The sequence below is a fragment of the Zeus faber genome, assembly GCF_960531495.2.
Source record: "Zeus faber genome assembly, chromosome: 9".
Classification (NCBI taxonomy): Eukaryota; Metazoa; Chordata; class Actinopteri; order Zeiformes; family Zeidae; genus Zeus; species Zeus faber.
In genome coordinates this window covers 30,135,720-30,152,212 of record NC_137197.1, presented here as the reverse complement: position 1 = coordinate 30,152,212, position 16,493 = coordinate 30,135,720, and the positions used below count along the sequence as shown (strand labels likewise).

At 42.3% G+C, this 16,493-nt stretch overlaps 1 protein-coding gene across 2 annotated transcripts; it reads right to left on the bottom strand.

Moving 5' to 3' along the window:
• Window positions 1–241: 241 nt before the first annotated feature.
• Window positions 242–8,149, bottom strand: smco4 (single-pass membrane protein with coiled-coil domains 4). 2 transcript variants are annotated; one of them, XM_080006353.1, is made up of 2 exons: window positions 8,090–8,149; window positions 242–1,450 (listed from the first exon to the last, which is right to left on the bottom strand). In XM_080006353.1, the coding sequence occupies exon 2, from the start codon at window positions 1,339–1,341 to the stop codon at window positions 1,162–1,164; it is 180 nt and encodes a 59-aa protein (XP_079862479.1). In that variant the 5' UTR covers window positions 1,342–1,450; window positions 8,090–8,149; the 3' UTR covers window positions 242–1,161. The 2 variants fall into 2 exon arrangements, with proteins under 2 accessions (XP_079862479.1, XP_079862480.1); XM_080006354.1 differs by having other exon boundaries at window positions 7,999–8,118.
• Between the last annotated feature and the right edge of the window lie 8,344 nt (window positions 8,150–16,493).

Genomic DNA, 16,493 nt, shown 5'->3' with positions numbered 1-16,493 from the left:
AAACATTTAAATGCAAATTAGTTTTGATGAAGATTCTGGGTCAGTTGTAACACTTCCCGGGGGTAATTGGAAATCACCATGTTTCAGTACTGTTTTATGAACTCCTCAAAAGGCAGGTGGACGCTAGAACAGTGGCATTAAATTGCAGTGGGTCATTAAAGTGGGGTGAAGTAAGATTTTTGAATAGTGTTGTGAATAGAAGTGTGTTAAAAATTTGACACTGGGTGGACATAAATTCTTGGGAAAACACCTTTATTCGTGGAAATACATTCTCAAATGTTATAAGGCACATTGTCGCATCTACGCAGATGTCAAAAGTGATTCCATACTCACGGTCGTCAATAACCTAAGGGAAGAGAGTAAAGTAATTGGACTGCAGAGAAAGAAATACATGGTATATCCCTATTCGTGTGTTCCTCACACGACACATTCACTTGTCTTCTAAAGATATACATTACGTCAGAATGTATTCCACTTGCACTAAGCTGAACAAGGCAGGACTGTCTGCGAGCATGTTAGAATACTTCTGCCAACATAGCTTTTGGAAACAAACCACAGACATACAGGTTTGGTATTAAGCGTTAAATGCTAGTGATGAGGTTCCTGCTGTGTGACTTATATTTCTTCATCATCAATACATTCACACAATATATATACTGTATATAAAAATACTTTGGACAAAATATTCCTGATTGAATACACAATTGTTGCCAAAATTAGAAAACCCAGTCCTTTGGTAAACATGAGATAGGCGGTTCTTTGGGACGCGAACCCCTCTGCCGTTGGAAGGGTCGGTGATGAAATGGGATCCATTGTATCCATTCTTCATCTTTTTTTCTTTCCTTCTCTCTTTAAGGCACTGGTGATGCAAACACTTCTCAACCTAGCACAGTTACTTTCTGCAGCTTTGATTTACCGTTGAGGGACAGAAGAAAAAAAATGAACACTGCACTTTGGAGTAGGTTGTTGTTTAAAACAACAGTCTAAGGCAGGTAGCTCAAACTTTCAACGGGGGCTGAAAAACAAAATACCGAAAGAGACAGGGCCATGGGGGATGGAGAACTGCGAGAGAGAGGGGTCTTTGGGTGGACCCCGCTGTAAATGCCTGGGCATGTGTCATTTCGATTTACTTGGTTGGAGTGGGTAGGTGGGGTCTCGAAGCTACTCGATGGCATCAGGCCTGGTGGCCACATAGACGAACAGCACAATCAGCAGCACCACCAAGGCCAGTGTGGGCAGCACCACCGTGGCCACCTGCTGCCGCGCCTCCTGCATTGCCTGCTTGCGCTCCTTCTTGTCCTTGGACGTCTCCTTCTTGGGCTTGCCTTTCAGCTGCCTCATGGCGTCTCCCTTCGCTGGACGGGCCGCCGCCGCCCACAGGAACCAGTGGGCTTTACACTTCTCTACTCGTCCACTGTTCCGCAGCACAACTCAACAGTTGTTGTGATAGCTGAGGAAATAGAAGAATATTGTTATTTTTTTCCATAAACCTAATTTTAGCTTGGAATATTAGAACACCTTAGACTTGAAGGGAATTCCACACTGGGTCTCTTGTGTGAGTAGAAAAGTTGCGTACCTACAGAATAATCAAATAAGACCTTGCTACTAAGAAGTAGTAAATCTATCCATATATTTATATACCACTGTGCATTATCAGGCTTCCTGCTGTGCAAACAAGGGAAGTCTGCTGTATTGTCCACTAAGCTGACATTACTTCTGCCCTCTGTAAAATTAGTTGAATATAGTATAGGGAACTGTGGGTCTCTCCTCTATTAGTAAAAACAAAGTGCCGTAGCTAAATGTATGTATTACATGTCGCGAATAAAGAGATATTGCTTAAAACTGCTGGGCACGCCCAGCTTCCTGCAGATAATCCTTAACAAGCAGGGGCAGTGGTATACACTGCACATCTCATAAAATTAGAATATCATGAAAAAGTTCAATATTTTGTCACTCATTTCAGAAAGTGAAACCCATATATTATATAGATTCATTACACAGAGTGAAATATTTCAAATTTCTTGAAATTTTGATGATTGTGGCTATGGATAATGAAAACCCAAAATTCAGTGTGTCAGAAAATTAGAATATTACACAAGATCAATAAAAAAAAAAGGATATTTTAAACAGAAATGTCAGGCTTCTGAAAAGTATGTTCATTTCTATGCACTCGGTACTTGGTTGGGCCTCCTTTTACATGAATTACTGCATCAATGCGGCGTGGCATGGAAACGATCAGCCTGTGGCACTGCTCGGGTGTAATGGAAGCCCAGGTTGCTTTGATAGCAGCCTTCAGGTCATCTGCATTGTTGGGTCTGGTGTCTCATCTTCCTCTTGACAATACCCCATAGAGAATCTATGGGGTTCAGATCAGGCGAGTTTTCTGGCCAATCAAGCACAGTAACACCATGGTCATTGAACCAGCTTTTGGTACCTTTGGCAGTATCGGCAGGTGCCAAGTCCTGCTGGAAAATGAAATCAGCATCTCCATAAAGCTTGTCAGCAGAAGGAAGCATGAAGTGCTCTAAAATGTCCTGGTAGATGGCTGTGTTGACTCTGGCCTTCAGAAAAGACAGTGAACCAACACCAGCAGATGACACCAGCAGCCCAAATCATCACTGACTGTGGAAACTTCACACTGGACTTCAAGCAATGTGGATTCTGTGCCTCTCCACTTTTCCTCCAGACTCTGGGACCTTGATTTCCAAATGACATGCAAAATTTACTTTCATCTGAAAAGAGGACTTTGGACCACTGAGCGACAGACCAGTTCTTTTTCTCCACAGCCCAGGTAAGACGCTTCTGACATTGTCTCTGGTTCAGGAGTAGCTTGACACGAGGAATGCGACATTTGTAGCCCATGCCTCGGATTCATCTGTGCGTAGTGGCTCTTGATGCACTGACTCCAGCCTCAGTGCACTCCTTGTGAAGCTCCGCCAAATTCTTGAATGGATTTTGCTTGACAATCCTCTCAAGGCTGTGGTTATCCCTTTTGCTGGTGCACCTTTTCCTACCACACTTTTTCCTTCCACTCAACTTTCTATAAATATGCTTGGATACAGCACTCTGAACAACCAGCTTCTTTAGCAATGACTTTTTGTGGCTTACCCTCCTTGTGAAGAGTGTCAATGACTGTCTTCTGGACATTTCAAGTCAGCAGTCTTCCCCATGATTGTGTAGCCTAATGACCCAGACAATTTAAAGGCTCAGGAAACCTTTGCTGGTGTTTTGAGGTCATTAGCTGATTAGGGTGTGACACCATGACATTCCAATATTGGACTTTTTCACAATATTCTAATCTTCTGAGACACTGAATTTGGGGTTTTCATTATCTATAGCCACAATCAACAACATTTCAAGAAATAAAGGCTTGAAATATTTCACTCTACGTGTAATGAATCTATATAATACATGGGTTTCACTTTCTGAAATGAGTGACAAAAAATAGACCTTTTTCACAAAATTCTATTTTTATGAGATGTACCTGTACATCATTTGGACACATTTTCTCCTGTCGTTATGAGAGATGTACCGATTGATCGGCCGGTGACAGGAATTGGCAGATTTTCAGTTTGATCACCCATGACTGGCTGATCAGTGTCAGACATAAAAGTCCACACACACACACACACACACACACACACACACACACACACACACACACACACACACACACACACACACACACACACACACACACACACACACACACACACACACACACACACACCACCTTCTTCCAATGGTCCATGGTCCAGCTCTGATGTTCACATGCCCATTGTAGGCACTTTTGGCGGTGAACAGGGGTCAGCATGGGCAATCTCACCGGTCTACATTTACGCAGCCCCATAAGCAGCAAGCTGCGATGCACTGTGCTTTGAAACCTTTCTATCATAGCCAGAATAAACTATTTCAGTAATTTGCGCTGCATTAGCTCTTATGTGGGATTGGACCAGACGGGCTCGCCTTCGCTCCCGACACACATCAGTGAGCCCATGACCCTGTCGCCGGTTCACCGGTTGTCCTTCCTTGGACCACTTTCGGTAGGTACTAACCACTGTCTACAGGGAGCACCCCACAAGACCTGCCATTTTGGGGATGCCCTGACCCAGTCGTCCAGCCCTAACGATTTGGCCTTTGTCAAAGTCGCTCAGATCTTTACGTTTTCCCGTTTTTCCTGCTTCAACACATCAACTTCAACAACTGACTGTTCACTTGCCGCCTCATATGGAACGATATCAGTTATATCAGATATCAGATAATCAAACATTATCAGTGGTTCACTTCACCTGTCAGTGGTTTAAAGGTTGTAGCTGATCGGTGTGTGTATGTGTGTGTGTGTGTGTGTATATATACACACACAGTATATGAGTGTTTGAGTGGCCCAAGTTAATTCAACCCTTTAAGTCACTCCCATAATGTGTATAGGTACTCATATTAATTGGCATAGGTAAAGCATTAGCTCTATTTTGAAATGGAAATTCAACTTGGTCCAGGCAAAATTGACCTTGAGGTGAAAGTACAAGTCTCTATAAAAACATATCAGGTGTTATTTGAGCAGCCCAATTTCAATCAACTCATTCAGTCACACCTTTCAAATGTATCGGCAGGCCCAGATTAAATCATTGCAGTGCCCCTGTGCTTCACTGCTCAGACACGCCCCCAATACACACTACATACCACCACTACTGTCAAGTTGTCTGCCATGACCCCTACATCATCTATGTTTTATTGGCTATTTAAGTTCGGTAAGATGGTAAATATTGAAGGGATGTCCCGACGAAGACCACAAACTTTATAATTTATTTAGACCTACCTGCCATATTTATTTTGTTTTTATCACAATGTTATTTTAGTGAAATGTTAAATAAAGCGGCTGTACTTGTTACTTATTGTTCATGAACTAAAATTATTTGATTTCAAGAAGTATTATTCGTAATATTTACCAATTGATTTTTAAAATAGCTTAACTGACGGGACTTATTTTATTTCGAATATTCAGTAGAAAATATTATATATCCACATGCCTAGATGATGTCATTCTCTATATAGCCTGCCTATGAATTGTTTTTAATCTCAATAAATGTAAGATTTGACTGGAATCTCTCCCATTTTTCCAGGAAATTGAAATCTCCCAAAACACATTGACCAGCACCAATTCTTTCTAACTGAAACTTTGGTACATACAGTATGGCTACTTGCACATGCTACATTCACTACAAGGGTACCAAGCTACTCAAAAGTCAAAAAACAATACATTAACAAAAATGTATCAACCTTTAATATTAGTGTCTACACCACTGTGTGGTGAGTGAGTGACTGGGAGAGTGTCCCCGTTAAGCACGTTGCTTTTTTTGTATTGATTATTAAGGAGATTGAGTAAAATAAAATACATCTAAAATAAAAACAATGTTTTTATTTGCTTTATAAAGAGGAACATTTCCCTCTCCTATGTCTCCAGAAGGAGACAAGGGGGGCAAATTGCACCCTGATAGCTCCCTCAGAGGACACACAGGACCCAAAACGTACTTCTTTTCACATGTTGCATATTAAACAACTGAAGGTGTCAAGGCAAATCGCACAGGAGGGGAAAGCGGCATCAAACAGAGGATTTCAAGTGATAATGTCAGTAAAGGTGCATGGGGTAGTTTTGGAGCACCGGAGGGCGGAGATTTGAAGCGGCAACTGGGGCGTGACACCGAAATTAGGCACCAAATTCTGCATTGCGATTCGGTCCAGTAGATACGGATCCTATAGTAAAGAAAGGCAATGTTGGGTGTTTGTATGTACTTCAAGGTAAACAAAAAATATGAGATAAATGTTTTATTATGTTCAAAAACTGTGCAGCGTATCTGCGTATCTATCACTGTCACTACAGCAGAGCATCTGCTCTGGTTGTTCGTAGTGCACGTCACAAGTTCTGCTCATGATGAAAGATTCTTTTTTGAGATTCTTGACGAGTCACTCAGTAAAATTAGTCGTTCAATTTGATTCGATTGTTTAATGCATTGTGAGCAAAGGAGGGCTCTCGTGAACGAGAGAGAAGAGTCGGCTATTTTTTTTTTTTTTGCAATTATTTGCAATTTATTGCAAGTACCATATAAATATCATAGAAAGGTTATACTGAAACTTGGTGGTAGTCCCATATTCTATTTTATTGGAACTCCTGGACAGTTTCTTGTTCCATAGTGAATAACAATAATAAACAGTGTCAAAATCAGCAATCTCACTATTGTGGTAACTGAAAATTGCAGTGATAGTCCATATGTGCAGCTGTCCAATCACATGAGCGTAATCAGATCACGCAATGTATTTGTCAATGACGTACAGCAAATATACCCAATGAGACCAAATTATAAGAAAATCTGATTTATCCGATCACCGATACAAACTCAATGATCGGATGACATTGTAAAAAGTTATTTAATCGTCATTGTTTTATTATGAACATACAATTGAATGAAAATTGGAATTGGCCAAGAAATTGCAATCAGTGCATCTCTACAAATTACGCTTCATAAATGACTTGTAGGACACTTCAGTCTGTTTAGTTGAAGTGCTATATACGTCAGTTAACCGACACAAATGTAAACGCATGGAACATCCGGATGTCATTTGACTTGCTTAAGAATGCCGTCAGTTAAGTTGAAGACTGTTTGTCTACGTATCTACCAGAATTTTTATGTTCCCATCTTTGATTCCAATACATGGCTATTCTGCAATACGAAGACATATTATTACAAGTTTAAGACCATCCAATTGTTAATTGATCGGTTAACTAATCTCCGTGATGATTAATCGTCAATTAAAGTTTCATGATCAAGACTGCCCTGATCTCATTTCCACGGAGTGAAAATACAGGGCATTGTTCTGTCTATAAACATGGTAGACGGCCGCTGAAAGGTTTGACTCTTGGGGGAAAAAAACAAAAAAATAAAATAAAAACTGGTTTCGGACGAGTGATTGAGGGGTCATTTGATTCAGTTGGTACAACCAACCTGTGAGCGAGGGGGGACACCAATTGAGTGAGGAGAGTCTGTTCGGCTCTGTTGGACACGGAATTCTTGCAAAGACAACATTTAATTCTGTCAAAATCGTTGATTTAGGCGGGAGAAAGCAAAGTGTAGATCTCAAATTAAATTTTAGCCCCATTCTCTCAAAATTATGCAAGGTGGAGTGCGAAATGTAAATGTATTTTCCTCACATTGCACATGAATTAAGTCAAATGCCTTGGCCATTTTCTAGATTAATTTAGCCCAAGATTCCACCGCTAGCCCCGCTCGATCAATACAAACTCAAGGAACTTGTTTGGACGCGTTGCTCTTGCCGTTCGCAAATCGAGGGTTGAGCCTCGCGTAAAATGCGTGTGTGCCGGGCAGCAGTTACCAAGTCGTGAACAGAAAATTGAAACACACAAATGTCTTTCTTTTGCTGGAGGGACTCCCGACTCACTTCATGCGTTCACTACGAACGAATCGTTGCAAATCTTGCATCACTACAACGCGTGTAACAGGACAAACGGACACCAGTTGACTTGTCAAATATGGGCTGCCTGGAACGTGAACTATTAAGGAAAAGTAAATGGTTCATAAGGTAACGGAGGGTCCACTGGTATTGACAATTACGCGTTGAAAAAAATACAGGGCATATGATCACATTTCCTTCGAGAAACGCCATGGCTGACGTCAGTACGTACGGTACGTGGCCGCAGCAGTGCGGACGTTAGCAGAGTCGCCACAGTTGGAACAAAGTCAGTCGGCTTCGGTCAGCTCGGATGTCAAACTGCTCGAACGTGGAAGGGGGCTAAATAGGCCAACACGTACTTTTTCTTTTAAAAGCCGCATTATGACAAGGTTAGCTCAGCGCCAACGGCGCCGGTAGCGTCATGACAATCTCGAAATAAAACTAAGCATAAATAACCTCTATTCTGCAACGCAAGTTACGCCGCCAACGTGGAGCGGAACCACAGTGCTGGCGTTAGCTAACATCGACAGTTACCTGCTTGGACAGCTCCCACCTGTGTGAGTGTTTGTTATATCCACGTGAAATGGGGGGAAATATTGTTTATACTGTGTCCTTCGGTTCCCACCTTGCGCTGCCGTGCAGCTCCGTCCCGTGTCGCTCCTCTGAAGTAAACTCTTACGTGGCACTACGGACTGATGACGCGACACTCGTGAACGATTTGTTTGCAGCGAACGAATCTCTCTTTTGGATTTGTTTGGCTTTTTTTTAATGACTCGGGAGTAACTCTGGGCAAAAATAAATAAATCAATTGTTCGAGTTTTGGAACTGGTCTTAACACCAAGTAAGTAACTTAGGTGTGTGTGTGTGTGTGTGTGTGTGTGTATATATATATATATATATATATGTGTGTGTGTGTGTGTGTGTGTGTGTGATTAACGTTAATGTTGACTGTTCACCATACTCACCATCAATAAATCATTTTACATTGTGTATTTTTTTGTTTGTGAATACCTCTTATGGCAAACTGTATGTTGTGATTGTTAAATGATCACAGAGGACCTCATTAAATGTGGAAAAACATTCAAAACAAGCCATTTGCCATAATTCACATAAAATATGGCCGATTAACACTTTGCATTCACAATAAATAATTTGGACGCAAGTACGTTTCTTAAGTGATTCACTTGGAGCGATTGAGGCTTCCAAGATGTTCGGCAAATCCACCGTTCGCGTTATTCCCGTAAGAACTCCGCTCTCGTTCACCGATCACCGGAAGTCCTCCCTCACTCACCGACCGAATGAAGTGAACGAAGAGTTCGAGAATCGGACGACTTTTTTTTTTTCCCACTGCGTTACTCGCCAGGAACCGAGTTTTAAAAAGGGTCTAAAGCTTCCATCGCGGCGTTCCGCTCGGCCCGGTCCTCCCTCGAGGCGGCCTCACGGCTTCGTCTTCTCTTTTCTTGTTTTTGGCGGAGTCAGCCTTTTTGTGGCGCCACCATTTGAAGGACATTGGTTGTGACTCTCGATCAGCCTCCGCGGCCCTTGGGCGTCTTCGAAGCAATTGCAGGGGTGGCCACAGCAAAATGTATTATTTTATTTGTTTATCTATTTTATGTTTACAGGTATTTTTGAGATATGCTCAAAACCAAAACACTTTCTGAAGAAGAATGAACATTTATTTGAAGTGCAGGCTCTCAGGTTTTTCACCACGGAAAGGTAATAGGGCCACATTAAAAATATACATTACCATGTGAAAAGAATAATTATGATTTTGAATTATTGCGGATTCTGAGACTAAAGTTCGCTGGATTATTGTGTTCTTTAGCTCAACATCCTCACTTACAATTGCTTGATCATAAAGGCATTTTAACATATCCAATTTTTAGCATTACCCAGATAAATTTGTATTGGAACTGTTCTTAAAAAAACTTGGCAAGATTATTTCCTTACTGTATACATTCTCATTTGATATTATATTTAAAAAAAATGCTATTTGGTTTCTAATACCAAGAACAAGCTGACACAATGACATGAGTAATCTCTTAATTATCTTGACAAAATACCGCATTCACAAAACAGCGCAAAGTTATTTTACTGTATTTCATTACTGGGTATCTTACAGTTTATTATTAATAATAATAATAATAATAATAATAATAATAAAATATCGCTGCAGGCAGCAATACACAGGGTCCAGGTTAGTTGGTGTGACGGTGGGATGTCTGTGACGTAATGATGTTCAAGGCCTATCTGCAATGCTGTAGGTTTTATTGAGGATCAACCGGTAGATCGCGAAGGTAGTGCGGGTAGATTGCACGCCATTCAAAAAAAAAATAAAAAAATAAAAAATAAAATAAAATCTTCAAGGAAAAGACAAAACCGTGGTCAGCATGATCAGTTCAGTTCAGTAGTGCAACTTCTGTCCTCAAAACTGCAGTGCCATGATTTGGGGAACTTTCAAAGCCTCGCATCAGAGCTGGAGACTCAAGGGAAGGCATGTGCGCAACTTGACAGTGCACGCTACACAGAGCAGATTGAAAACTGTCTGTCAGACTTTGACAAACGGTTTCAAGACTTTACTTTACTCGAGCCAATCGCTACATTTATGTGCTGCCCATTGAGGGAAGATGTTGAGGTTGATTTACTCGCATCAAAAATTGCAACACTGTTTCACCTGAACTCAACTGCAGTGGAGGATGAGATGTTGACACTACAGGCTGACATTCAGCTCAAGTCCAGGGCTCATGGACAGTTTTGGAACTTAATCACAGAGGAAAAGTACCCAAACATGAGGAAATGTGCTACCTCCTTGACTGCATTATTCGGCTCTACTTATTTATGTGAGTCAGCCTTTTCCCACATGAAGATTATTGAGTTGAAATAGCGTTCCACCATGACGGATGATCATTTGGAAGCTGCTTGAGGCTGGCTACCAGCAGCTACTGTCCTATGCAACCCTTGGCAGCTCCATTCAATGCAAGTCATCAGAGTAAGGTAGTGACCAGAAATGTATTTAATGCTATTGTGCCGTAAGGGTTCATGCAGGGATGCAAGGTACGCCAACATATATTGTATATATCAAGTATACTCAGTATATACATATATACATAACATTTATTTATATATACATATATAAATAAATATATTTAGCATTTTTTAAATGAAGTTAGATCATTTTGACCTGGTCATTTTAAAAGTAGCTCGCAAGCCGATAAGAGTGGGCACCCCTGACATAGACTGATCAGCCACAACCTTAAAAACCACCACTAATAACTACTAACATTGTGTAGCACCCCCTTCTGCTGCCCAAATTGCTCTGACCCATCGAGGCATGGACTTCACAAGACCTCTGAAGGTGTCCTACGTTATCTGGCACCAAGATGTTAGCAGCAGGACCTTTAAGCTCTGTAGGGTGTGAGGTGGGGCCCCCATGGATCAGGCTTGTTGTTCGAGCACATCCCACAGATGCCCGATCGGATCGGACCTTAACACCAGCCATCCACATGATTTAGAAGAAAAAGTGATTCATCAGATCAGGCCACCTTCTTCCATTCCTCAATGGTCCAGTTCTGATGCTCATGTGCCCATTGTAGTCTCTTTGATGGTGGACAGGGGTCAGCCATCACAATTTGGGCCTTGTCAACGTCGCTCAGATCCTTACGCTTGCAAATTTTTCCTGCTTCCAATACATCAACATCAAAAACTGACTGTTCACTTGCTGCCTACAGTATGTCCCACCCCTTGATAGGTGCCATTGTAACAGGATGAGCAATGTTATTCATTTCACCTGTCATAATGTTGTGACTGATCGGAGTATAACCAAATAAATTGTCTGTGATAGAAGACACATTTTTGTTATAATTGCAACAAATCTGACATTGTTGGTCATTATCCCTCTCTCTAGGTCTCCCTCGGTGGTGTGTTTTTAGTGAAGATTGTGAGTGCAGTGCTCAGTTTGTCTCAATGCGCTCTGAGACACTACTACTTACTTTATGACAGATAGACAGAGGGAGGGAGCTATAGATAGAGACAGGGAATACAGAGAGACAGAGGGAGGGACAGAGGGAGCTAGAGAGAGACGGAGGGAGCTAGAGAGGGATAGAAGGAGCTAGAGAGGGACAGAGAGAGCTCGAGAGAGACAGTGAGCTAGAGAGAGACAGATGGAGCTAGTGAGGGACAGAGAGGGCTAGAGAGGGATAGAGGGAGCTAGAGAGACACAGGGAGCAACAGAGAGACAGAGGGAGTGAGATAGGGACAAAGGGAGCTAGAGAGGGATAGAGGGAGCTAGAGAGAGACAGAGGGAGCTAGAGAGGGACAGAGGAAGCTAGAGAGAGACATCGGGAGCTAGAGAGAGACAGAGGGTGCAAGAGAGGTATGTGGGGAGCTAGAAAGAGACAGAAGGAGCTAGAGATGGACAGGGGGAGCTAGAGAGAGACAGAGATATCTAGAGAGAGACAGAGGGACCTAGAGAGGGACAGAAGGACATCTTTTGTATTTACTTCACTCTTTTACTCTATTTAATTTTAATATAATTTTTTGGTGACATGGTTAAAGTCTCCCGACATGATGATGAGGGCACTGGGGTGTTGAGTTTGAAGTTTGGAGATGGTGGTGTGTATGATGTTGCAGGCAGATGTTGGGTTTGCCGAGGGAGGGATGTACAGGACAACAATGATGACGTGCGGGATCTCTCTAGGCAGATGGTATGGACGGAGTCCAACGGCCAGCAGGTCAGCATCCGGGCTACAGAGCTGTTCTTTAATGGTGATGTGACCAGGATTACACCATCTGCTGTTAACTAGAACGGCAAGCTCCCCGCCTTTCCGCTTACCGCTCTCGCTACAATCTCGGTCAGCGGTGTGGAAGCCATCAACAGAGACGTTCTGGTCCGTAATGTCCCTGTGCAGCCATGTCTCAGTGAAACACATCAGACTGCACTCCCGGTACTCTGTGTGGCTCCGCGTTAGCGCCGTTAGCTCGTCCATTTTGTTGCTAAGAGACCGTACGTTTCCCATAACAACAGAGGGGAGACATGGCTTAAATCTTCTCCTCTCCATAAGCCCGTCCCGTCTCGACCCTCCACTCATCCCCCGACGTTGCTTCCCTCCTCTGCATCCCCGGTGTGTTTTCTTCCAGAGTTCAGATGGTATATCAGCTGGTCTGGCCACTATGCCGGCCGGCATTAGCATCAGCTGCTCTCCGGAGTAAACAAGGGCAGCGTGTACCGGTGGAAGCGGCACAACAAAAACAACACGAAAAAAACACTAAAACTTTCTTAAAAAAAACTTTGTTAGAGAGAGCAGGACTTCACAGAGTTAGAGTGAAAAAAAACAAGAACAACAAAAGAGAATAAAAGTTAAGAAATTTAAAAGCAGATTCAAAAGTTGGAGAAACCTAACAGGCAGCAAGCAGCTTCGCGCATGCGCACTAAAGGATGCATACATTGATACATACAGTGGGGAAAAAAAGTATTTAGTCAGCCACCAATTGTGCAAGTTCTCCCACTTAAAAAGATGAGAGAGGCCTGTTATTTTCATCATAGGTAAACCTCAACTATGAGAGACAAAATGAGAAAAAAAATCCAGAAAATCACATTGTCTGATTTTTAAAGAATTTATTTGCAAATTATGGTGGAAAATAAGTATTTGGTCAATAACAAAAGTTCATCTCAATACTTTGTTATATACCCTTTGTTTGCAATGACAGAGGTCAAACGTTTTCTGTAAGTCTTCACAAGATTTTCACCCACTGTTGCTGGTAGTTTGGTCCATTCCTCCATGCAGATCTCCTCTGGAGCAGTGATGTTTTGGGGCTGTCGCTGGGCAACACGGACTTTCAACTCCCTCCAAAGATTTTCTATGGGGTTGAGATCTGGAGACTGGCTAGGCCACTCCAGGACCTTGAAATGCTTCTTACGAAGCCACTCCTTCGTTGCCCGGGCGGTGTGTTTAGGATCATTGTCATGCTGAAAGACCCAGCCATGTTTCATCTTCAATGCCCTTGCTGATGGAAGGAGGTTTTCACTCAAAATCTCACGATACATGGCCCCATTCATTCTTTCCTTTACACGGATCAGTCGTCCTGGTCCGTTGCAGAAAAACAGCCCCAAAGCATGATGTTTCCACCCCCATGCTTCACAGTAGGTATGGTGTTCTTTGGATGCAACTCAGCTTTCTTTCTCCTCCAAACACGACAAGTTGAGGTTTTACCAAAAAGTTATATTTTGGTTTTATCTGACCATATGACATTCTCCCAATCCTCTTTTGGATCATCCAAATGCTCTCTAGCAAACTTCAGACGGGCCTGGACATGTACTGGCTTAAGCAGGGGGACACGTCTGGCACTGCAGGATTTGAGTCCCTGGCGGCGTAGTGTGTTACTGATGGTAGCCTTTGTTACTTTGGTCCCAGCTCTCTGCAGGTCATTCACTAGGTCCCCCCGTGTGGTTCTGGGATGTTTGCTCACCGTTCTTGTGATCATTTTGACCCCACGAGGTGAGATCTTGCGTGGAGCCCCAGATCGAGGGAGATTATCTGTGGTCTTGTATGTCTTCCATTTTCTAATAATTGCTCCCACAGTTGATTTCTTCACAACAAGCTGCTTACCTATTGCAGATTCAGTCTTCCCAGCCTGGTGCAGGTCTACAATTTTGTTTCTGGTGTCCTTTGACAGCTCTTTGGTCTTGGCCATAGTGGAGTTTGGAGTGTGACTGTTTGAGGTTGTGGACAGGTGTCTTTTATACTGATAACGAGTTCAAACAGGTGCCATTAATACAGGTAACGAGTGGAGGACAGAGGAGCCTCTTAAAGAAAAAGTAACAGGTCTGTGAAAGCCAGAAATCTTGCTTGTTTGTAGGTGACCAAATACCTATTTTACCAAGGAATTTACCAATTAATTCATTAAAAATCCTACAATGTGATTTCCTGGATTCTTTCCCCCCATTCTGTCTCTCATAGTCGAAGTGTACCTATGATGAAAATTACAGGCCTCTCTCATCTTTTTAAGTGGGAGAACTTGCACAATTGGTGGCTGACTAAATACTTTTTTGCCCCACTGTACATACATTGATAGCGGCAGCAGCCGTGCAAGGCCCACACCTGTGCATTGAGAGCAGTTAGGGGTCCAAGGACACTTCAGCACAATACCAGGAGGAGCCGGCATCCAAATCTTTTATCACCCACTCTACCTCCTGAGCTACTGCCCCAAATTCATATAAGATAATGCTATATTAATCTAGAAATTCTGATGCATACATTGATGGCATATGATGAAGCTGCGGCCACTCAGGTCTCTCCCCCATGATATTTACAGAATGCTGCAAATAAAAAAATAAGATTAGAAAATCACGTCTGATAATGCACTTAACCAGCTATTCCCAAACTGGGGAACAGTGTGAAGTCAGGGGTTCATAAAAAAAAAGTATTTACATTTTCAAATGGTTCAGGGCTCGGTGCGCAGAGAGGTAGCAATCAGTGTGCAATTTGCACAGCTGTCTCCCTCTTCGACGGTACAGACAATGCGCACGACGATGATGGGGTGCCCGTCTAGATGTAGGTTATTTCGATTTTACCTCTCCTTACGGAACAAAACAAGTGTAATAGGGACACTTTCTCCGTCACTCTCTTTCCCCCCACCCCGTCAACAGTTGGCCTACAGGAGCAAAATGGCTAGAGCCGGCCCTGTAAAGGAGGTACACAGCTGGCGGTGTGAAAGGGTACTGGACTGTGAAAGGTTTGGGTACCACTACATCATTTAGCAGACACTTTTATCCAAAGCGACTTACAATTATTCAAACACCGACGGACGCAGCCATCAGGAGCAATTAGGGGTTAAGTGTCTTGATCAAGGACACTACAGCAGGCTAGCAGGAGGAGCCTGGGATCAAACCAGCAACCTTTAGATCACTAGAAGACCAGCTCTACCTCCTGAGCTACCGTGGATGTAGCGAGGTCCCCTGGATATAAGGAAGTATCTTCAATATAGAAAAGTACTGAGAAATGGAGGGGAAGTACCTTGGATGTTGAGGGACTACTACTGGATGGGAAAGTACCAGGAAATACCATGGATGTAGGCAGGGCCGGCCGCTGGCATAAACACTCTGCGATTGTTTAGGGCCACAACTGCTATGGGGAGCCGCACAATTAGTGTAGGGGCCACAGGATGAGAGTGACATTCTGTGATGCTCGCTCCTTTCTTTCTCCGCCATAGTAATGAAGCAGCATTGTGGGTAATGTTTTTAATTAAGATGAATTTCATTGTGGGTAACGTTAATTATTGTTAATTAATGTAATTTAGATGTATTTTTATCTTCCTCCACTTTGAACAAAAGAAAAAAACCCTGTGTGTTCCTTTCCGCATCTTCAACCCTTATTTCACACCATATGCATATGAGAGATTTGGATTGAATTCCACACATCTAAACCAAACTTGAGGTTGAGTTTGTAGGAAATTTTAATGCAGAACTCTGCTCATTTTATTACTTTTTTTATTCAATTGTAAAAAATGTATGCTAAAAGTGGAATTCAACAGATTGTTATGTTTTTGAGAATATTTATTTTAGAAAAATCATTTGTATACAATTTAATGTGCAACTTGTTACTGTATACTATTTGTACTTTACATTATGTCATTTTTGGCAGACGCCGCTACTTTACGGCCAACTGCCCATATTGGGCTCTCGTGCTAGTTATCATAGTGCTACTTGGGAATTTGTAATTATTATCCCAGAAACAAAGACACAGCTGTATTTTTAGGGTGTTATAAAAGTGCATTAATTTTTGAGCAAAATGTTTTCTTCTTGTTTTCTATCTTTGATGAAGTTTACTAAGTGTCCGTGAGATCTCCCCATAATGATCAAAATATTAGAGCCAGTCATTGCCAGGTCAATCTTTAATGCTTCAAGTTATTATGTCTAACTTGGTCCTTTGCATTAGATTAATGTGGTGAGTGGGACCTGAAATAATATCATGCAATTATTTCATGTTTTTTTCACTATAATGTCATGACTTGCCACTGTGGTGTCTGGTTGA